This window comes from Heterodontus francisci, chromosome 47 (genome assembly GCF_036365525.1).
Source record: "Heterodontus francisci isolate sHetFra1 chromosome 47, sHetFra1.hap1, whole genome shotgun sequence".
Classification (NCBI taxonomy): domain Eukaryota; kingdom Metazoa; phylum Chordata; class Chondrichthyes; order Heterodontiformes; family Heterodontidae; genus Heterodontus; species Heterodontus francisci.
In genome coordinates this window covers 3,743,378-3,762,310 of record NC_090417.1, presented here as the reverse complement: position 1 = coordinate 3,762,310, position 18,933 = coordinate 3,743,378, and the positions used below count along the sequence as shown (strand labels likewise).

The 18,933-nt window shown below is 45.5% G+C and overlaps 1 protein-coding gene across 1 annotated transcript; it reads left to right on the top strand.

Annotated features, from left to right (window-relative positions):
* The first annotated feature begins 2,161 nt into the window (after positions 1-2,161).
* LOC137357184 (BAG family molecular chaperone regulator 4-like) lies at positions 2,162-17,906 on the top strand. Its single transcript, XM_068023314.1, has 5 exons — positions 2,162-2,439; positions 4,148-4,255; positions 8,760-9,089; positions 11,957-12,292; positions 13,983-17,906. The coding sequence occupies exons 1-5, from the start codon at positions 2,287-2,289 to the stop codon at positions 14,481-14,483; spliced, it is 1,428 nt and encodes a 475-aa protein (XP_067879415.1). The 5' UTR covers positions 2,162-2,286; the 3' UTR covers positions 14,484-17,906.
* Positions 17,907-18,933: the final 1,027 nt, after the last annotated feature.

The following is an 18,933-nucleotide window of genomic DNA, read 5'->3' as shown; positions in this document are numbered from 1 at the left end:
TCTCAAGCACCTCCTAGCTGCTGGCTTCACAAAGCTGAATTGGTGAATATCTGGACACATCCTTGTAGGACCAGGGAAGATGCATATCACAGGAGAACTGGAGCAATGGAGGAGAGAGAAAGGACCGATCCCAGCAAAAGCAGAACATGGAGTCTTGCCCTCAGCTGTTAGTGTTGGAGAACGGAACTGGTGACATTTCAGACAGTCAGGGTCAGCTCCAATTACTCTCTGGTACACCCGAATGAAGAGGAAACTCCTTCTAATCTTCCTCAACACCCTTCCTTGGTCCCATCCACCACCACCCCAGTGTGACATTGTGTTCATTTCCTACACTAATCATCTTCCGGCCTCGATCAGTGAGTTGCTCAATGAGTGTTGAGGACCCGTGCTCACAAGGAAGTGGATTGAGACTGTCCAGACTCATTAGATACAGCATTTTTACAACCAGCAAGCAAAAGATTCACACCACACAAGTGCCAGGCGATGACCATCTCCAACAAGAGGAATCTAACCATCTCCCCTTGATGTTCAATGGCATTACCAATCACTGAATCCCCCACTATCAACATCCTGGGGGATGATCATTGACCAGAAACTGAACTGGAGTAGCCATATAAATACTGCATCTTAAACATTCACTCCCTTCACACTGCACAGTGGCAGCAGTGTGTACCATCTACAAGATGTACTGTAGCAAGGCTCCTTGGACAGCACCTTCCAAACCCGCGACCTCTACCAACTGGAAGGACAAGGGCAGCAGATGCATGGGAACATCACCACCTGCAAGTTCCCCTCCAAGTCAACACCATCCTGACTTGGAACTATATTGTTGTTCCTTCACTGTCGCTGGGTCATAATCCTGGAACTCCCTTCCTAACAGCACTGTTGGTTCAAGAAGGCAGCTCATCACCACCTTTTCAAGGGCAATTAGGGATGTGCAAAAAATACTGGAAAGATGGTTAGATTCTCTCTTGTTGGAGATGGCCATTGCCTGACACTTGTGTGGTGCGAATATTATTTACCACTTATCAGCCCAAGCCTGAATTTTGTTCAGCTCTTGCTGCATGTGGACACAGACTGCTTCAATAGGATATCTGTGAGAGGGAGTGGGTGTGACTGTGAGTGAGTGAGAGTGATAGGTTGTGACTGTGAGAGTGACGGGAAGTGGGTATGAGAGTGACAGGGAGTGACTGACAGTGTGACAGGGAGTGAGTGTGAGTGTGACAGGGAGTGACTGTGAGAGGTAATGAGTGTGAGAGTGACAGGTAGTGAGTGTGAGAGTGACAGGTAGTGAATGTGAGTGTGAGAGGGAGTGGATGTGAGTGTGACAGGGAGTGACTGTGAGTGTGACAAGGAGTGGGTATGAGTGAGACAGGGAGTGACTTTGGCAGTGACAGGTTGTGAGTGGGAAAGTGACAGAGAGTGACTAGGAGTGTGACAGGTTGTGTGTGAGAGTGACAGGGAGTGGGTGTGACAGGGAGTGGGTGTGAGCGTGACAGGGAGTGACTGTGAGTGTGACAGTTAATGAGTGAGAGTGACTGGTAATGAGTGAGAGTGTGACTGAGAGTGAGTGTGAGAGTGACAGGTAATGAGTGAGAGTGACAGGGAGTGAGTGTGACAGTGAGTGAGTGTGAGTGTGAGAGGCAATGAGTGAGAGTGACTGGGAGTGACAGGGAATGGGCGGCACAGTGGCGCAGTGGTTAGCAACGCAACCTCACATCTCCAGTGACCCGGGTTCAATTCTGGGTACTGCCTGTGCGGAGTTTGCAAGTTCTCCCTGTGAACCGCGTGGGTTTTCGCCGGTTGCTCCGGTTTCCTCCCACAGCCAAAGACTTGCAGGTTGATAGGCAAATAGGCCATTGTAGTGTAGCTAGATGGTAGGAGAATTGAGGAAAGATGGGGATGTGGTAGGATTAGTATAAATGGGTGGTTGATGGTCAGCACAGAGTCAGTGGACCGAAGGGCCTGTTTCAGTGATGTGTCTCTCTCTGACTCTGTGAGTGTGGGTGTGACAAGGAGTGAGTGAGAAGGGCGTGTCTTCCTCACTCTTTGATTGACAGCTCCGCTCCACCTCTGGCCTTGAGCTCCGCCTTCGCGCCGTGTGATTGGTTGGTCTGAGTGATGAGGTGAACGGTCGCGCAGTTTGATTGGTGGGCGCGGCTGTCAATCAGCGGCGGCCTGTGCTCGGTTGGGGCTGGGAGCGGCGACAGAGACCGACCCTGAGAGAGAGCCCGAGCCGGGGTCTGGGGTAGGCGGCGGCGAGGCACAACTGGACACACACCGACCATGGCCAGCGAGGCCCCGGTCGGTGTGGCCACCCTGCCCCGGGGCTGGGAGATGAAGCGGGACCCGCACAGCGGCTGGCCCTATTACATCGACCACAACACGGGCACCACCACCTGGGACGACCCGAGGCTCAGGAGCGGCCTCCACAAGCAGGTGAGAGCGGGGCCTGAGGCTGTCACCGGGGCCGTGGAGCCGGCGGCGAGGGCAGCTTAAAGGGGCAAGCCGCACAGCGCATGCTCAGCACTTTAAACCTTTGGCCGACGGATTTTATTTTAATCTTAAAGACGTTGTCTCTGTTGCCAAGCTCTAGTAACATTGGCACAGGGCACCCCCTGCAGTGCCTCAACCAAGTGCCCTTGTACTCGGGGTATTGCACCCAGTAGGTGCCAGAGGGCTATTCGACCATGGGAGGCAGCGTATTCCAGCCCATCCCTTTTCCTCCACCCTGCAACATGTTCACATGCCCTTTCTGGCAGGGGCCAGGGAGTGCCAGCGGCACAAACCCTTGAAGCTCCCTCACCCATCACCGCCAGAGCTAATGGTAGCACTCCAGGTGGACCTCCTGGAGAATCTGACCAAACACGATCACCACAAAGTCTTTAAGACTGAGCATCGCACCGTGCAGGGCATTTGCCCATCTGGCCCTGCTCAGTTTTGCAATGCTCTGATTCTAGTTGCTGTCCCACTTGTCTGGTTTCACCCCAAGCGATTCTGACCGTTGCAGTCCATTGAACGTCCAGGCAGTGGTTGTCAGCTTTTTAGTAGAAATCTAACTCCTGCCCGCACTTGGTTTTGATTTTTATTCCCTTGAGTAAAGATGACTGAGGCAGTGATCTGATCAAGATCTTTAAAATGTTAATATGTCTCAATAAGATAGACACAGGAAAGCGTTTCCCTCTGGGGCATCAAGAATGAGGGGATGTAAACCTAAAAATAAAGCTAGGCGATTTAGGTGTGAAAATAGGAAGCATGTTTTCACACGACCGATGATAGAAATCCTGAATTCTCTTTCTCCCCACCCTCTTTCCCTGCCCCTCTCTTTTCCCCCCCGCCCCCAAAAAAAAACTGTGGATGCTGGGACAACTGGAGCATTCATGACTGACATTGATAGATTTTTTGTTAGGGAAAGTTTGAAGGGCGATGGAGGATGAGTGGAGTTAAGGTATAGATTAGACTGAGTGGGTGGGACAGGCTTGAGCCACTGAATGGCCTATTCCTGGTCTGGTGTTCAAGTAACAGCAACGCTGTTCATGTCTTTTTGCAGGGGGAAGCGGGGCCCAAATTTACAAGAACCGTCGGTCGATATTATTACTGACAAAGGTCTGCATCCCTTTTTCCAAAAATTCGAAACTTCTTTTTGCCAAGGTGTATTTTGACCCCCTTGCAGTTCAAGGAACGCTATAAAATGATGGCACAGGGACTTGCTTACAGTCCGAATGATTGTGTTTGAGGTTGAGAAACAAACCCTGTTTGATCTCATGGCTTTGTGGATTTCCGTTAAGCTGAAGGATGAGTTTGCTTTTGTCCAGAGGTTTGTCACTGGTGTCTCAGTGACCATTATTCATACTGCATGTTGCCCCCATTTTCAGACTCAATAAGGTACCTGTTGAACTGGCCTTCACTGCAGTATGGCGGCCTCAGGAGCAGCAAACATTAGACTCACATAGCAGCATCGCACAGCTTTAACTACCATTGGCTGACTGGATGGATGTATCTATGTGGTACATCTCATCACCTTGCAACTGTTACTTTTGTTCTAATGATCCCAGCAGCTATGGTGCTCATGCTCTGATTAAAGTTCTTTTTGAATTGCTTGCTTTGCTTCAGGATGTCTTATTGCCCTTCTATTCGTGTTTTCCAGCAAATGCCATATCCGGGATATGCCTCCAATTACTGGTATCCCACTGGACACCAAACTCCGTATCCGAGTAACTATTCTCAAATGATGGACCATCCAATGCCTCCACAAGTAGGTAACTTTTCCCTTTTTTTTCCAGAGATTTAAACACAGCAAATCCCAGGCTAGAATCGAGCGGTTCAGATGCTTGATGTAGAATAATGTATATCTGTGAGGAGGCTGGGAAATAATCAAGACATGGATCTAGGCTGTAATTTCCTTCCGTTCAGCACTAATAAGACCAAGGCATTGGCCCAGATTTTGCTGGATGCCCTCTTCATTAGACTGACCTCACACTTCAGCTCAAATTGCTTTCCACTGTATCTTACTGCCAAAGACACAGTGAGGGCAGGACGGAGCTCAGTAAACGACAGCACCAACAATCTGTCTCCTTAACGGATCATATTTAAAGATTGCAAAAGAAAGAGGAACGACACAAGGCAATCAGGTGAATTGGAGTCAAATCAGATACGCAGAGAAATCGAGAGGGAAAGAAAGTTTGGATTGAGAGCAGAAAAAGAGACAAAAGAAAATTAAGAAGTTCTTAAATGGAAATTAAAAATCATTAACAATTTACTACCTGCAGGAATGAGACTCCACAGTTGAAGTTGTTGCTTTTCTGAGTGAGAGGGGTTGAGTGGTCATGCAGGAATATATATATATCTGTTGAGTCTGAACCCAGACTTTCTGGGGCAATTAATGTGCAAATGCAGCTATTTTCTCGAAAATCATGGGGTGGCTGAGGGTGGACAGCCATTTTCACAAGATACACAGTGGAGCAGAGTGTATAGGCTTGTGGCAATTTGCAGTGTATCGTTTCCTCGCCCATGAGTTGCTGGACAATTTGCACATTAACAATGCCAAGCATGTTAATCCGACCATTTGACAGTAAAATCTGGATCATTGTCTCCTGCCACAAACTATGTAACCATGCCACCAGTCATATTCCTGTCCACAGCCACTTGAACCTCGATGTTCTGTTGGACCTGAGCTTCTGACCTCGTTTCTACTTGATCATGAGGAGCCATTACTTCCATCTTTAATGTTGCTGGACTCTGCTGCTCCCTTCAGCTGCTGAAACCTGACCTTTTTCACCACCACACCACGTGTGACTATTTCAAAGTTCTTCCATTCTCCACCCTCCAGGCATCAGTCTGCAGTTTCCTCCTTAAACTCTCATTCACTTCCTTTTAAGTTCCTTAAAACCCACCTCTTCAACCGTGGTTTTAATTGCCTCCTCCTCGTGATTTTATTTCCTGTGTCTCTTGTGAAGCACTTGTAAGTGAAAGAACTATAATTGCTTCCAGTCCTGATAGTGCTATATGAAAGCAGGTAATGTTGGAACAGTGTTGCATGCAACTTCATACTGAAGCTCCCTGTATTTATGGCAGTTAGCTGGTGATGTGCTGATTATAAGAACTCGGAATGACTTGACTAGATGTCATTTCATTTTTATTTTGACATGTTACTGTGAAATTGAGATTTAAATCGTGAGTTTGGACTGTTCAAAACAAAAAATTAATTTAGTGTGCCTTTAGATTATGTACTGATCTTGTAAACCAATTAGCACAGCCTGCTATTTGTTCATTTACTTGCTCTCTCTATCTTAGTCTGTCTCTGTATCCTTCACTCTTGGGGTGATTTGTAACCTCAGCAACCTTCTACCCGGGTAGGTTCTGGTCAGATGTCCATTTTACACCCTACCTGATCACCTTCAGTGGAGAGGAAAGTTGGATGGGGTGTAAAATTCGTTCCTGCTGTGCAGGTAAGGTTAAAATTGCTTCCCTCCTCTCTGTTATAGTGGTGACACTTGGTAAATGTATGCACGGTAGTAAATGGATTTGCAATCATCGTTCGAGTGAATGATGAGGATCAGCGGCCTTTGCTTCAGCACAATTTCAGTTCCAAAAAGATTCTTCCTATAAAGGGAGAACGTTTGAGCCTTCCGGAAAACAAATATTTTATGTCTAGTTATTAAACATGCATCATTATACAGCTGAACAACCTATAGTTGCAAATGTTTTCATGTTAGTGAAAGCCTTTAATTAAGATCTCAGAAGAAGCATTTTTGAGAGTAAAAGGGAAATCGTCCACTTATTTTGTTGGAGGATCTTTGAAAATTGCACTCATGTTGTCATTGTTAACTTTTTTTCTGAATCTAATATAAATCCAATGAAATTTTCAATGTGGAGACTGAGTCACTGAGCTTAACGTTGCATTGGTGGACACCATTTTCCCCACTTCCCCAGAGAACTGATTAGTAGATTGAGGTATGGTTGGGTAGATAGTGGAGATTGAGGAGGGCATTAGTATGATTTAGCTGCCAACTTAGTGTTTCCATTCCCTTATTTTGTGGCTGAGCTTCAATCCCAATGAACTGTACTACAAGTGTTGTTCTGTGCTCTGCACGGATCCTCACTCACGACCCGGAGTTGCAGTACATCAAAACAGAGAGAAGAATATGTACAGGCAGTTTCTTGTTCAAACTGTTTCACTGCCAGAATTTAAATACCTTGTGGCTTTGTATTACTGAAGATGTGTTTTGCATTTGTCTAGATTGGAGAATGATCTCAAGACTGGCACCGAGCCACCTCAGGCAGTGGCTGATGTGTTGTTTGAAGAGGCTGGAATATGAAGCAGATTATAGGGTGGAAACTTGGTGACAAGTATCTGCGATTGGGTTGAGCCAAGAAGAGACAGTGACTAACTTGACCTTTGCTGCAAGTCTGCTGTGCCATATTTTCCTCATTGAATCATCTCGAGATAAATTGACCAGCAGTCACGAATCAGTCAGTCCCTGTGATGATGTTTGGCAGTTGCCAACCAATGACATTTCAGTCTGACGATACTTATATTCAGAGTGCTGCTCACATTGAAACTCCTAACCTTTTGTGGTTGTGTGCAGCCAAATGCATGTTGACTGTGCAGCAGCCAGTCACATGACGACTGACAAATGAATGTGTGGATGATGCCGTTGGTCACCCTGCTCACTGGGGGCACTCCCTGATCTGCATTGTAGCCTGGGATCTTTAACATGTATTGAATCATTGGAACAAATGACTGGTTGCTTGGTTTACATTCTGAGCACTGTCCTGTTGCCCTTGCATCCACACCCTCTAAACAAGAAGCTGCTGTTAACTCTAATATTAACCATCAAGCTTGCCACCGATTCCATCCCCTTCGCCAGCCACTATCTCAGGCTGAAGCCATGAGTGCAATCTCGGCACCCTATGAGCTGAGCTTCCAACCCCATATCCTCTCCATCAAAAAGGCCACCAATTTCCAGCTCCCTAACCTAGCCTGCCTCAGCCCCTCTGCTGCTGAAACCCTCATCTGTGCCTCCCCAGACTGGACTATTTCAGTGTTCTCCTGCCTGGCCTTCCTTCCCTCCTCCCACCCTCTGTCAGCTTCAACTCAGCCAAAACTTCTGTCCATGTCCTGTCCTGCACTAAGTCCCACTCATCTATCTCCCCTATCCTCACTGACCTACATTGGCTCCCAGTCCCCCAATGTCTCCAATTTAAAGTTTGTGTTGAAATCCCCACTAAGTCTGGCCCCTCTCACCCTTACACCCCACCCTCAACCCCGAAAGCTCACCATTCCTCTGGCCATTTGTGCTGCCCCTGTGCTTTCAGCCATCTAGACCCACTGTTGTGGAATTCTTTCCCCAAAGTATCTTTACTTGCCCCACTGGCTTTGACATTCTGCTTAAAACACTTCTCTTTGATACTGTCTTGGAATCCATTTTCAATCAGATGATGCTTCTGTGAAGTACTTTGGGATGGTTTTCTATGTTAACTGTGATGTATAAGTTCGAGTTATTGTTCCGGAACGCCAGTCTTGCACACTTTAGTGAATTGTTTACCGTGGCTTTGGACAGCCACCCTTGGGTGTGGTCTGACACCATGCATCTCTAACTAAGTTACCCCTCGCAAGGCATTTAGAACCAGGCTCATGACGAGTTGTTCTTCCTAACAGCCATGTGTGTGCTGCTGATGGTTCAGTCTCCAATTCATTTTCCATTAACTCATCACTTCCTCAGGACTCTGCTATCCTCCTGCTTTGTTCCTGTCTCGCATTCCTTCTGAGCGAGCACATTCTGTACTCCCTCTGCTCTAATATTGGAGGATATTTGTTCATTCCTTCCTTCTGCTTTTCTACCATCTCTGCCTGCTTTCAGAAAGCAAGCCAAAGTTGTCCTCTTTGGCCACCCCTTCAGTTCCTCAGTGAGGAGTGATATTTAAAGGCAGCGAGCTGCTGCTGGGTTAACAGGCTCTGCTCCAGTGACCTCACAAATGCCAATGTTTGTTTGTTGTCTGGTGCTGTTGTTTATGTCACTAGGCTGGAACTCAATGAGGCCATGACAGAGGGAGTTCAGCAAAAAAAAAACCTGCTCCAGGGGCCGCATGTGGTCATGAGTTTTAAAGTGTAAAACGTGGTAACTGGGGATGGTTATTTCCCTTTTCTAACTTATAAAAATCCATTCTGTAAACTGTGATAATTGATTGTACGTGCCCTCGGTGAATATGCTTCTTCTATAGTGAATGGATAATCTATGTGCTCTTTCTTGTTTCAGGGTATAGTCAACGGTGTGTTCACTTCTGGACGATCTTCATCACCAGGACACATCCCAGGGAGCACTTGGTATCCACGAGGAGTGAGTGAGAGCATACCGTCTGAGAACATAACAGGTGAAAACATCCAGCAGCAGTCCTACCAGCAGCAGCAGCCACACCTGCAACAGACCCCTCACCCCAGTCAGCAAGCCGGGCTGCCCAGGCCCCCATCCAACGGGCATGCTTCCTCTGCACAGTGGGCCCATTCTCAGACTGGGCCACCCTCCCAGGGACTGCCATCAAGGACACAGACACCAGCTCACACAGCCTATCCGACTCAAGGGCAGCAGGTAAGTGTTGGTCATTGTGGGTGTCTAAAATATGATCGAGGGGCATATGTCTAAAATTCAGTACTAAATGAGAGTGGCTGAAAGGTTAGATTATTGAGCAGTAATGAACTGCACTGGAAAGCACAAGGCTCACAAGTTTTTGTGGAAGTCATGTAACAACACCAACAATTTATAACTATATAATTTTAATGTATATTTGATCTATATTACTGACCTAGACGTTAGTGGACAGGGTACAGTTTCAAAAGTTGCAGATGATAGAAAACTTGGAAACATTGTGAACTGGGAGGAGGATAGTGTCGGACTTCAAAAGGACATCGGCAGGATGCTGGAATGTGTGGACAAGTGGCAGATGAAATTTAATGCACAGAGGTGTGAAGTGATACATTTTGGTAGGAAGAACACGGAGAGGCCATACAAAATCAAGGGTGCAATTCTAAAGGGGCTGCAGGAGCAAAGGAACCTGGGTGTATCTGTGCATGAATCATTGCAGGTTGAGAGCACAGTAAATAGAGCATACAGTATCCTAGTCTTTATTAATAGGGGCCTAGAGTGCCAAAGCAAGGAGGTTATGTTGGACTTGTGAAGAACACTGGTTCGGTCTCAGCTGGAGTATTGCGTCCAGTTCTTGGTGCCACACATTAGATAAGACAAGAAGACCTGGGGCAGAGTGCAGAAAAGATTCACGAAAATGGTCCGGGGATGGGCAACTTCAGTTACCTGGATAGATTGGAGAAATTGGAACTGTTTTCCTCGGAGCAAAGAAGGTTGAGAGGAGATTTTATAGAGGTATTCCAAACCATGAGGGGTTTGAACAGGGTCGATTGGGGAAAACTGCTCCCTTTGGTGGAGGGCACAAGTTTAAGGTAATTGACAAAAGAAGCAATGGTGACATGAGGGAAAGCTTTTTCACACAGCGAGTGGTTAGGATCTGGAATGCTCTGCCTGAGAGTGGTGGAGGCAGGTTCAATCGAGGCATTCAAAAGGGGAGTGGCACTAGGTAAATTGCTCTTTTGGAGAGCCAGTGCAAACACAATGGGCTGAATGGTATCCTTTTGTACTGTAACAATTCTGTGTTTCTACGTAGCAAAATGTTCCAGGGTGTTTAACAAATGTGATATCAATAAAAACACTTGTGATACTGAGCCACAGAGGAGGTAGCAGGTCAGGTGACGTAAAGCTTTGTCAAGAGGTAGGTCTTAAGCATCTTATTGAAGGGAGAGGTGGAATAATTTAGGGAGGGAATTCCAGAGCTTAAAAAGCTGAAGGCATGGCCACCAATAGTGGAGTAGTTAAAATCGGGGATGTGCAAGTGGCCCGAATTGGAGGAGCAGAGAGATCTGGAAGGGTTGCAGGGCTCACGGAGGTTACAGCGATAGAGAGGGACGAGGCCCATGAAAGTTTTGAAACTGAGGCATGGTCAGGCCAGCAGTCAGTGTCAGTCAGCAAGCACAGGAGGTGATGGGTGAATGCTGAACAGGACTTGGAGCAAGTTCAGAAACAAGCAGCAGAGTTTTGGATGAGCACAAGTTTATAAAGCATGGAAGATGGGAGTGCATTGGAATAGTCAAGTCTTGAGGTAACAAAGGCATATGGATGAGGTTTTCAGCAGAAGATGAGCTGAGGAAGGGGTAGCGTCATGCAATGTTATGGAGATGTTCATAGATAATATTGGTGATGGAGCGGATACATGGTCAGAAGCTCATCTCGCAGTCAAGCACATCACCAAAGCCGTGAGTGGTCAAGCTGAGCTTCAGACAGTTAACAGGGATGGAAATAGTGGCTCAGGAACAGAGTTTGTAGTGCAGAACCAAATACAGTGACGTTACCCTTTCAATATTTAGTTGGAGGAGAGTTCTGGGTTTGACTTACAGTGCGAGGGAAGTAAGAGACTGTCACATGAAGGGAGAACATGGGAGGGAAAGTAGTAACGAGCCAGCAGACCACCTGTCCATGTGTATATCCCAGCAAACTTTCAAAAAAAAGGGCAATGCTGATTTATTTGCATTGGCACAGCTCCATTCCTCCTGCCAAACTCAAGTAAGGTTCATAAAGAAGTACAGAACAGAAACTAGAAATGAGAAGCGTCTCGGACAAGACTCAGCGCTAGTTACCTGACTGGGGTAAGTACTTGGCAGAGTGCAGTATGTTTTAGCTCCAACCCAACCCCAAGTTTATTGCTCGTGAAAGACCGAAGAATTCTCTTTCAGCCGGGGAGTTATCCCTGCTGCCCGAGCCAATATTGATCCCTCAATCAATGTCATAAAAATAGAGATGATCTGGTCATATCACATTGCTGTTTATGGGAACTTGCTGTGTGCAAATTGGCTGCTGTGTTTCCTAGATAACAACAGCAAACACTCTTATAAAGTACGTCATTGGCTGTAAAGCGCTTTGGGACATCCAGTGGTCGTGAAAGGTGCTACTGAAATGCAAGTCTTTTTTTCATTTCACGCCTTGCCCCATTCTGTTTCTCATCTACGTGCAACCTCTCCCCAGCATCATCTGAAAAGACATCAGGTTCCACATGAACATGTGCCTGTCTGAGTTGTCAGGTTGCTCAACCATGGAGGGCGTTGAGAGCCAATTTCAGTCCTTTTGTCATTTGATGCCCACAGGTGCTGCGACCTACCAACTATTTACAGACTGTCTATGTAAACTGGCATCCTCTGGTCTATGTAGCCTAGTGTTATACCAGGCTGTACCTTTCCCCACCAATGCACAGTTGATAAATTCTTGGTTGGGCTGCACTACAAGTGATAAAATTCTTCCAGAAGGTTTGTTCTTTAGTTATTTGTGTTGATAAGCCTCTGCTGCAAACCTGCCTTTTCAATAACCCATTCTGTACTTTGTTTCACACTGAACAGGAGGTGTATGATCAACAGCCCCAGTATCCGGTGACAGCCTCACAGTACCACTTCAGAAACTCAGTTTCTGCCCCCCAGCAGTGTGTGTATCCTCCCCAACATCAGCCTGTGCCTGGCCCACAATCCCAGCCCTGGTCGCCCTCGACACAAGCATCCTCTCTGCCATCAACAGGACTGCAATCTCATGATCTGTGGGCCCAGACACGAGCAGCAGGACTATCATCATCTGCGGAGCAGTTCAATCATGCGATGCCACCTTTTGGGAGCAATGTTGTTTCAGGACCAACTCCAGGGTGGCAAAGGGGTACACCCTCGCCATCTATGTATGAACAGCAGGTAAGTAAAGTCCATGCACAGTCAGAAATTTGTGCTTTAAATGAACTTCATATAGTGAAGCCTTGGGGAACTTGTCCTGTCCTCATTAGAATTGGTTGAGGAAAATAGTTCGTCATGGGTTTGTCTCTCTTCAAATTTGTGCATTCAATAACATCAAGAACAGGATAACAGACTTAAAGCTTCCAGGTGTCAGACACTGTCGTTGAAATTCATTTTCCATTCTCGTGGGCTTTTCTGGTACGTGTTAGTCTCCTTATTTTACTTCCACAACCAAGTAGCAGGTAAACTGAAGAAGGATTTTTTGCAATTCCTTTCAGCTGGAAGAAGCAGGGAAAGAAAGGCACATGTACATCACCGAATTCCATTGTGTTCTGATGAAACGTCACTGACCTGAAACGTTAACTCTGCTTCTCTCTATCCACAAATGGTGCCAGACCTGCAGAGTATTTCCATGACTTTCTGTTTTTATTTCAGATTTCCAGCATCTGCAGTGTTTTGCTTGTATCTGTGTTGAATTCACTGACACTTCCACTCCAAGAATGCCTGCCTTGAAGTTCCACTCTTCTCTCCAGTGGGATTTCTGCTTGTCTCTTTTACCTTGTTCACCTTCATTGCTTTCCATTTTCCTCCTGATGTTTGATAAGGTGTCCAACAAAACTAGTTTACACAGCCACATCTCCTTCCTTCGTGTCTCCGGCTCTGACTTGCTTCACGTGGATTCCAACTAAAGCTCTAACCTTCATGTTTGAAATCCACCAAGATTACAGGTATCTCCGAGACACAACATTCTTCGGGCTGCTGTTCTCGCTGCATCCTGAGATCCGCAATCAATACCATGTACATCACATGTACACACTGGACCTCTCTCTCCAGCAGCACCGACTCACCCTATCTCAAAGGTCTCCTGCTCCACAATTTCATTTCATCTTTCGTCTTATTTGACGCTTTAACAAAAAACATTTTCTCTTCCTTTCGGGTGTTACGGAACGCAAGTTCTTTCTAAAGAGGAGTACTCCTGAAAGGTCATCGACCTGAAACGTTAACTCTTTCTTTCTCCACAGATGCTGCCAGACCTGCTGAGTATTTCCAGCACTTTGTGTTTTTATTTCGGATTTCCAGCATTCGCAGTATTTTGCTTTTGTCCATCGAGAACCTGTTCTGAGGTGTTTGCAAATTAGTGTGTGTTTTCCCTCCATAGTTATACCAGTAATCATTTGTTTTCATTCTCTGATATGACCATACAATGGTGGCTTATTTGAAATTCCTTCCCCCGTTTTGCTCTGTCACAGGTTTTATCCTCTGAATTCCCCCTCGCTCATTAAATAGTAAATAAACTGTCATTTCATTGCGCACTTTTAATTTTTTTTTTCTTGGGTGTGATCCATTGATAAGCTGTGAATAAGGCACTTTTCACAGAGAAACTGCTGGAATTCTGGAATACTCTGCTCGGATGATGGGTGACATTGCTTTAATCCCATGCAATAAAAATAGAACTTGACTTGCACTCACCATAAAACAATGGCCCTTACTATTAATCGATGCAGTTGCACAGAAACACACCATTTAAAAATAATCCTCCAGTCCCATTTCAGAAGAACTGAATTGGATTTATTCAGTCACTGGGAATCAGTGGGCTTCCCCTGTTTAAATGCTCCTTGCTGTTTTCTAAGCAGTCTTGTCTGTCTTCTAGGATCTTCCGTATCCCTTGAATCACCAGGACCTCCGACCACGTCTCAGCAACGCTACCTACCTAGGGAGCGACCAGCAGGCCACGGGCTATATCCCAGCTCAAAGTGCAGACCAGCTGCCAAACACGTCCCACGGCCAAAGGATCGAGTACAGTGCTCCTCCTACTGTGTACAAGACCCATGCAGAGAACAAGCGTGCCAGAGAGAAACCTGCAGCTCCTACAAATAATGGTATGGAGCAGACTGAAATTGCTGCCCACCCAGGCCATGTTAAAGTGGAGCAGGTCTTGAGCAATGTGCAGCAGTTGGAAGTGGAGGTGAATCAGTTTGATGGAAAGAGGGGAGACAAGACTTACCGGCTACTGGAAGAACTCCTGACAAAGCAACTTCTGGAAGTCGACTCAGTGGAAACCAACGGTCAGGAGCACATCCGGCAGGCTCGAAAGGAAGCTGTCCACAAGATTCAGGGTGTGTTGGACAAACTGGAGAGGATCGCAGGGTAGTAGCTAAGGGCACGGAGAGGAGAGCTCCCAAGTCATGGTCGGTAATAATAATTTCAAGTAACATTACAGCACTGGTGATTGACATGGGGAACTGGATTGACAGACCACAGCAAGTAAAATACAATGCTGACACCACTGTGTAGAAATCGGACTTCGTGTAGCTTCGGCAACTAATTGGTTTGCAAATACACTGGAAACAAACCTAGTGTGCTTATAAGAACATCTGTGCATCAAGATCGAACCATCCAAATAAGGAATGTCACTTTAGTGGTGAGCATTGTAACGAAATGTGACCAATTTCACAAATTCCTCTTTAAGGCAAATCTGTACATCTTTGTATCAACATCAGATTGATTAAAGCCTTTGTTGCATCCATCATTTAAAATATATAATAATTTCACTGTGCTTTGGCTAAAGCAAGAGAGGGGAATGTTCAAGGTGATTGAGCCCCCATTCTAAAGACTGGATGAAGACAAACCAGCAAATGTTCTTTCTTCAGGCTTCTCTGAGATGTATTGGGCAATGCTTTGTCATGCTGTTGGAGCGCTAATGGGTTTTTAAGCTTGGTGTATCAGTAACAGCTGTGTGAAGGCAGCAGCATTGACACCACATAGTAATGGTATAGGTAAAGAGTGTTGCAATGGAGTCAGATTACATTGTGCTTATTTTGACCATTGCAGTTGCCCCGAGTCCTGCCAGCAGCCAAAGACTGCTTGGAAAATTAAGATACTGCCTTACAAGGATTTGTCAGTAACATAAATAAAATGCAAAATCCTGCAAGTGCAGGGATCTGAAAGAAAGACAGCAAATGCTGGAAACACAGGTCAACCAGCCACTGTAGAGAACAGACACGTTAACATTAACAGCAACAACACTTCATTAGGCTCATTTCTACTGGAGCCTGAGTCCTTATTCTGCCTCTTCTCTTTGCCACACACTGGCTGATCTGTGTGACAACAGTACTTTCAGTTTTTGTTTTGACACTGTCCTGATCTTTTATTAATTGAAGTTAGATTAAGTAATGAGTGGTATGGAATTACTGTGCAAATGATCTGGGTTAGGAAGGGTAATATGAGACATTTGGTCATTCTAAGTGAAGCTGGTCGGTGTTCATTGTTACCTTGCAGCCCCTCTTTGTGCTGCTCATTGAGTACAGTGACGATCAGATGGTCACCCCGAGAGGTCAGACCATCTCCAGCATCTCCTCTTTGTGCTGCCTATTGTGTACAGTCAGATGGTCATGGCTATAGGTCATTCGCTGACTAACCGTTCTGAAGCTCTGGTTTCACATTTACTGTAAAGATGTGACTTTAGACTTGGGAAATGATTTTTTTTAAAACAAGACTTGGAGCAGTAGTTATTAATGCTTTTCTACTGAAATGTTTCTCTTTTTCCCTGACCTTGCTTTCCAAGTTGTTGCATGGATTTGTAGAGAGGAAACGGGTGCTGCGTTGGGAATGTGCATGCTGGAGAAGCCAGGTTGATGATTACACGTGAGTGTTGTGACACTTGCTAGGTGTGAGAGGCCAGTCACTATGCAGTCTGATATGAAACATGAATGTCGGGGGTGGGTTTTTTTTTGGCAGAGGTAGGACCAAGTGGTGACAGACCAGCTGCCCATGAACACTCTGCTCAGTTTTTCTCTTGCTTTTGCTCGATGGCCAAGTAAATGGGACAGGGGGTTGTTAGAATGGACACCATCAGAACTTGCCATTTTTTTGCAACCACGAAATTTGAAACAATTCCCAAGGTGTGGTAACTTGCCATCAGAGGGGAGCAAAGCAGCTACTACAGCCTTGTTGAAAGCCCCGTCCCTGTTTGTTCTGTTCAACTTTCCTAATGTAAAAAAAAATAACCTTTCCACTGCATGCAATTTCCATTGGCAAGCAGTAGTTACAGCAGCTCACTGCACAGGCCTACGATTCATACTATATCAGACGGACTGACCACACCAAGAGCACCAAAACAATGGCTGGACTTAGTCACAAGAATGAGAGTGTTTTAAGGTTGATTACACTTGGGAAGGTTCTTTACATACCTCATTCTAAATGTCCTACCCCTACTGTACAGCAGGGCACTTCTCATCTCTGTTCTTTCCATTGTGTCCGGATACTTAACCAATCAACTCATGATATCACCATGTTTGTGGGAAGGGGAAAGTTGGTGTACATTTTTCAGAGGAATGTTTGTAATGAAGATCTCCTCATTGGAAAATTCTAAACTGCTGGGAGAGTGCTACAGGAGCACAGAGAAACCCAGCCTCAGAGGCTGTCTGCTGGCTATTGAACATGTTTGGAACTTGCACAATGGGGAGAAACTGAGCACGTTTGGAAAGCCTCTCGCAAGCAGCTGGGCCAAGTGTAAAACCAAGGATGGTCATGGAATATTCTGGGACATGGTTCTCTCCTCCATCCTCCCCTTCCCCCCTCACTTTGCTCCCCCTCACCACCACCCCCACCCCCCAAACTAAAAAGTAACAATGAAAAGGATGGCCAACATTTCCATGTGTGATTTCTGTTCAAGTTGATAGACCCTGTTTACGAGATAATTGCTTATCAGGCCCACTCCCATAAAATAGTGTCCCACAGTACAGGTATTTTGTCCAAAATGTATTTAGCTTTAGCAGCTATCTCCTGCACAAATTCTCTTTAATTCTTTCCAACCTGCTCCTTTCTCTTCAGTAGAAGCCTGTGTTGCAAGCCTTCCTACTGGATATGTATAAAGTTGCAGGACCCACCATCATATGCTTGTGAAAATGACAGTGTTGGGTTGCTTAGGAAATGGGTGATTGTTATTACTAGTTGTGGGGTAGTGTGAAATATCTGTCGTCCTTTCGGTACACCAGGCTATATGCAGTTTTATATATAAATAGCTATATTCTATATGCATGATGGGACATTTTATATTTTGTTAAGACTTTGAAGAATAAAGCTTAATTGGAACACAGAAGCATGAAATCAAACAATCTGAATATATGTACACACACGTACACCCAATCTTGGAGCAATGGCACAGACATTAATTCATTCCAGCATCCCGAGTTTAAATAGCTGTGCTCCAGGAGTGCAGTCAATATCAACAAGGGTCTTTTAATCACTTTTATTTTCTGTATAATTTTATTGTGTAACAATCTCAGGTATATTACAGTTCTTTGGTCCTTTAAAAAAAAAAATGGCAGTGCGACTCGCTTGTTTCAAGGAATGAGAAAATGTTTCTAAAAATTAATTTTTTGATGAGAATTATATCTTTGATATCAAAAAGCAAAAGTGTTTCTTGTGTGGTTGGCCGAGCTGTCTGTTAATGGTAGATTGTCTGCTGCTGTTTATTACCCTGCTGTCGTAATGTGCTCTCATGTACAAGTGTGCTTGTCTTCCTCTCCTTTCCTTGCACTGATTTGTGCAATAAACGTCTGCTTGTGTTTCATTCTGCCGTGTAAAATTATTTCCGCATTGTGTTAAAAGTGAGTTAAGTGGCTGCCACAGTAGCATAACACCTTTTCAAGGAAAAAAAATCTGCAGAGGTGCAAGAGAGACCAAGGTCAAGAAGGGGAAATCTAGGAAAGGTGACCAAAACATTTGTCAGATGTGTGTTAGAAGGAGAGTCTTGCAGGAGGAGCGGGGAGGTGGGGTTCAAGGAAGAAATTTAGGAGCGTGGGGGACAAGTGGCTGAAGGCATTTCTGTCAATGTTGAGGCAGAGGGAAAGGGGGGAACATGTGGATGGAGTCAAGTGAAGGGAGAGTTGTAGGGAGGATGAGAATTTTAACTATGTGGCATTAGGGGGCTGAGGCGATGGCTGAGTGGGACTTGGGTGCAGGGATAGTTGTGGGCAGCAGAGTTTCGGATGAGCTGAAGAGTTCGTGAGGGAGGGGACTTGGTGAATATCAGGTGTTATGGCCAGATGAGGAGGGGTCTCGGGCTCCCCTCTTGCCCCTTCCTCTTATTTGACTGCAATAGAGTTTATTCCTTTTAAACATTGGTTGTGCTTACCACCTCTGTAAACGTTTTACCCTTTTCCTTTATTATTGCAAAAGAACCAATTGACAGATTTTCTTGAGTTTAAACAAGAAAGAGGACAGTTTATTGTACTCAACACTCTAACCCGATTTTAAAATACGCGACACGTTCTGGCACACATTCACACGAGAACCACACACAAACAAGTAGATTACAGGAGGGAAAATAGATTTGGTGGTTGGATTAAAGTCCAGAATAAATGAACTTAAATACAGTTTGAAGCTGTATTCTTGAGGTCCTTGCTGGTCAAAGTGCTCTTTAGTGGGCCTGTTTTGCTCAGGGTTGCTTGAAGGCAGAATTGCAGTTGTCTCTTGCCGCTGGCCACAGCAGTCTGTAGGCCTGGAGGATCCCTCAGTCACTTGATATTTTCTGAGAAGAGAGCGAGGTGGGAACAGCAGCCTTCTGTGCTACTGTTCACTCAGTTACTGCTTGTCTG

What these genes read in the sequence shown, in the direction of transcription:
- LOC137357184 (XM_068023314.1), top strand. Translation starts at nt 2,287, where the DNA reads ATGGCCAGCGAGGCCCCGGTCGGTGTGGCCACCCTGCCCCGGGGCTGG. An exon ending in ATCCGACTCAAGGGCAGCAG is followed by an intron (nt 9,090 to 11,956) that starts GTAAGTGTTGGT and finishes CACACTGAACAG; the next exon opens with GAGGTGTATGATCAACAGCC. An exon ending in CATCTATGTATGAACAGCAG is followed by an intron (nt 12,293 to 13,982) that starts GTAAGTAAAGTC and finishes TCTGTCTTCTAG; the next exon opens with GATCTTCCGTATCCCTTGAA.